Here is a 4,666-nt window from a genome sequence, read left to right as displayed (position 1 = left end):
TAAAATAGAACTTTTCAGAGACACAAACAAGTATTATTTGACCATATATTAATCTATAATTTGTGTTTTAACTGTCCTAAAATTGTGTTAAAAAGTTGGGGAAAATCCTCAAAAACCTCTTCTTTGTGCTTCATTTCAGAAATTAGTGTTTGACATCCCAGTCTTCCATCCTCTTGTTGACCCGGTGTCGGGAGAGCTTGATGTCAGAAGAGCTTTCACCAAATGGAGGTAAGCATGCTTTTTTTTTTTTTTTTTCTGTTCATGCATTTTGCTCTCCTATTTACCTCGATTGATGCTTCACAGTAGCAAGAAATGCAAAGATAAGTAAAAACTAAATTATTCATTTGGGCACCCTGAGACAGTTGCGCTTGGTTGTACTTCCTGTTGGACTGAAAGGATGGATAGAATTACAGCACTAATCTCATATCACAAATAGAATTAAAGGCAAAATTATTTACCGTAATACACAATCAGATAACTAGAATAAAATAAAAATAGAATAAAAACTGAAATCTAAAACCACAGCTGCCTTATGTGCTGAGTACACACTGTAAAAGTGATAATATTGTGCTGTAATACACTATACGATGCTGTAAGAGGAGCTGTGCTACTGGACATTCTGTGCAACATTCTTTCGCATCACAAAAAGACTGTTTTCAAGAGCGAGGACATGAAATTGAGTTCAGCATGGTGTTCAAATTAGGAGTGAAAATAGCACATAGTGTTCTACTCATTTCACACTTTAGATTTCCAAGATTTCATTAACCAGAGTACGGTTTAGAATGTAATCACCAGTCTGTGAAGGTGCATTGCTTTTGGTAGGGTCAAGGTAATGAAAAATATTTAATACTTGAAGTCATCTTAGTTTTGTCCCTTCAAAGGAAGACCTTCTAGTGATGACCTGCACTCATAATGTTGTCAAATCCTGTCTTGTGTTTTGTAGACGGAATCACAACCACATCTGGCAAGTCCTGATGTACGCACGCACAGTTTTTTACAAGATCAACACCACGGAACCGCTCAACCCAGAGGCTGCTGTGCTGTGAGTTTCTGATGTTTGTTTTTATTTGTTTTGTCCTAATATAGGAGAAGAGATTTTTACAGTCAGAGCACAAACTTATATTCATGGTTTTATAGATGCTAGTTGATTGTATAGATTATTCTTCTGTTTGTCTATTATAAATAGAAAAAACAGAGTTAAAATGCAAATCTAGACTCAATAACTGGGTCTGTAACCCACTCAGTGAAAAATATAAAATCAGCTTTTGGCTCAGTGATGCTGGTATTGTTACAAATGCCCCATATGTACATTTTGGTTTATGTCATGGACTGACACACTAATAGTTGTAGATGTAGTGTTGTCATGAAACTGAAATTATGACAGTGTTACAGTACCTGCCTACATATATCGATACTGATACTGAAACGACACCACAACAAAAACCTCAGCATAGGTTTAAAAAAAAAACAAAAAAAAAACTGAGAATGTTGTGTCAATGTGAAAGCAAGACAGTGGAGGATGTAAAAAGAAGCCATGAAACACTGTACCATAGTGTGTTCATATATTGTTATATTCAACTTGGTAAAACATCTTTTAGAAATTTGCTATGGGCTCCCCTTATTGTTTATGTAAGCGAAATAAGACTGTATTTTGCTTTGTGGAAAATTCATGGATGGTCTGCAAGTGCACTTGAATTTGCAGCTGAGCCTCTCATTTTTTTTTTCGCTATGAAAGCTGCAGTGTTCTCATGAGAGAAAGAAACAGTGCGGCCACTATGCCTGCAGGGAGTGGAAGCAACTCATAGGGAATACGTCGTCTTATAAAGAAAAAAAAAACTCTTTCTTAAAGTATCTGTACTAACAGGTTATGTGTTGTTTATAATGACAGGGTACTGCGATATCTTTCTAGTGTTGATTTAGTGTCGGTGAGCTAGTATGCGTGACATTGATCCTCGCCACTAAAATGCAGTCGCCCTGTTCACCTGGGATTTTTGCTACGAGTCAAAATGTCTGCAGTGAACGAGGCTCATTCTTAAAGACAATTCTCTGAGAAAGGACATGGTTTTCATAAAGAAGAGAAAAGAACAAAAAGCATTTTGTTATTGCTTCGGTATAGAAAGCAATTCCTATTTTTTGTTGTTTATTTTTTAGATATGAAAAGGATGTTCAGTTGTTCAAGAGCAAAGTGGTGGATAGTGTGAAACTATGCAACAGCCATCTTTTTGACCAGCCCAAGATAGATGATCCCTACGCAATAAGGTTGGTGAACTGTCCCCATTTTTAACATTCCACTGCTCACCGCTACAAGAAAACACACTCTGTAATCCTGTGTGTAATTGTCTGATGAAGCTCTGGAGTGGAAAAAAAAAAAAAGAAAGTTGACTTCTCACACCCTCCCTTCTCCTCTCTAAATCCATCGGTTTCAGCTTCTCTCCATGGAACCCAGCTGTCCACGACGAAGCAAAAGAGAGAATGTTCACATACAAAGTAAGTTTTGCGAAACAAAAGAATGGTACCCTCTCAGGTTAACCCCATTAGCACAAGAGTTCAATCTGCTGCAGAAAGGCTTTTGTGAAGCTAAAGTTTAAGCTATGAGCTTATGATCGGTCGGGCTGTTGCTTTGGCGTAGTTGCTAATTTACCTTTGTTGCCCTAGAGACGGCCTGAGGATCACCACAAGGGAACGCAGGTGTCGGGGTTGTCTTGGGTGAAGCCCGGATCTACGCAGCCCTTCAGCAAAGAAGACAATCCTCCCCAGAGCTGAGCCTGCAGTGTCGCAGCAGTGGCCACTAGAGGGAGGCACCAGCATCAGATGCCACGCCACTGGCTCGCCTCAGCTGTGTATCTGAGCTGGACCCTTGAAACAGTTGGGAGAACTTTATATTAACTCTACGTTATTGCTCAGCTTTAAAAGCTTTGTAGGCATCTCCTCAAACAGCTTTAGTGTAAGAAAACCAAGTTTGTATCATATGTAAATCGACGATGACAAATGGATGTGTCAGCAACATCATTTAGGCTGTGATGCAATCAAAGCGCATTCTTGTTTAGATTTTTTTTTTTTTTTAGATCCACACATGTGTTTGATTAGGTGATGATATAATGTCCCAAAAGGAGGCGAAACATATGAGCAAAGCTATTTGCATTCATATGGTAAGTACAGTGGACTGCATGATCTTTACCACTAATAGAAATTGGCTCAGGACTGTTTATTTGTCAGACTTGGAATGTCATCAGTCACAGCTGTGTGAATGAAACATCCTAATCACACCCTCTCCCAATACCCAGTTAGGTTGACATGATATGTTTTATATTTGTTACTTATGGGACAATGATTTCTTTATATTTCTACTGTGTAAACTATTGTCTTACATAGTTCCTAATATATGTATAAAGCAGAGCAGGCAAGTATGGTTTTAATTGAGATGCTAAGTAAGCTCGAGTATTTTATTTTGTCTGATTTTAAATCATTTTGAATGTTTTATGTACCTTTTGGTTATCGGTTATTAAAGGTTTGATGTGTAAATAACGGATGCTGTGCTAAGGTTTGACTTTAAGAGACATATCTGCATTGATCCTTAGATTTTGTAAGCAAACGTTTTGGTTTTCTTTCCAAATTGCTGTAAATTATTTAAGCTCCCAAGTCAAAGAAGTTACTGCAGGATTCCTACAGAAGTCTGACAGAAAATGTATTTTGATAAGGTTTAGTTATTAACTACTTTCTGAGCAGCACAATATAATGGTTATATACCCTTAAGCTCCAGACAGCTGTCAGTTAGTACTTGACGTCTTCATCTGAATAATGATCTGGCTTGTAGTGAAATTGCTCCTCCACTTTAAATATGCAAATATCGCCGGAAAAAAAGGGTGGAATGTTTTATATACACGAGAATCCCACAAGGAAATGACCATATTAGAAAATCAAATATGGTGCTGAAACCTGTTAGACCTATTTATAGCTGCTGTGGAAGGCAAGGACGTAACAAAATCAGTGTACCTCACACTGTCATTTGGGCTGCTGGCATCTTCAAACAGGAGTCGTTATGTGTTCTGCATTGAACCGTTCCTTCTCCACTGCATAGATGAGAGATTTAAATGTTTTTTTTTCTCTGAAATCAATAAAATGATTTTAAAAAGTTGCACTTTGTATTTTTGTTTTTTTGCATGTGGTTTGTAAAATAAGCATAAAAACACTTCTAGTTAATTTAGAGCATCTGTTCACTTGATTTCTGCTTTCCTATTATAGTTATTCATTCATTCATTCATTCATTCATTATGAAACACAGAAATCATTGAAGCCTCCTGTTGCACTACCTCTGTGCATCATCATTATATGTACAATTCTTTAATTTCATGTGCAACATTGTCATTTAAACTTTTCTAATTTATTACTCTGGTTTAGGCAAGTTTATGTCTCTTCACAGTACTTTTTATTTACATAGTACTTTTATACTTTTCTTTTACATATATTTCATTTCACTTAGAATTTCTTCCATTTAGATTTCTGTATTTATTGCCTGTGTTGTTATTGTTGTGTACCACAGTTTTCATTCACCATGTCTAGATTCATTGTGTGTGCGAGCTCACTTGGCAATAAAAGCTTTCTGTATTGTGGAGTCCTTCTAGTGTACCTGAGCTCACGGACACAACTGGGCCATTGTGGCTCCATT

At 37.1% G+C, this 4,666-nt stretch overlaps 1 protein-coding gene across 1 annotated transcript; it reads left to right on the top strand.

Moving 5' to 3' along the window:
• Nucleotides 1-95: 95 nt before the first annotated feature.
• On the top strand, nt 96-4,135 carry LOC103358156 (AKT-interacting protein-like; the record flags this gene model as incomplete). Its single annotated transcript, XM_008283009.1, has 5 exons — nt 96-228; nt 944-1,042; nt 2,152-2,259; nt 2,427-2,487; nt 2,656-4,135. Coding segments are annotated over 5 exons (509 nt in total), but the record flags the coding sequence as incomplete, so codon positions are not given.
• Between the last annotated feature and the right edge of the window lie 531 nt (nt 4,136-4,666).

Source organism: Stegastes partitus, unplaced genomic scaffold (genome assembly GCF_000690725.1).
Source record: "Stegastes partitus isolate 25-593 unplaced genomic scaffold, Stegastes_partitus-1.0.2 Scaffold293, whole genome shotgun sequence".
NCBI lineage: Eukaryota > Metazoa > Chordata > Actinopteri > Pomacentridae > Stegastes > Stegastes partitus.
This window is presented reverse-complemented; position numbering and strand designations above follow the sequence as displayed.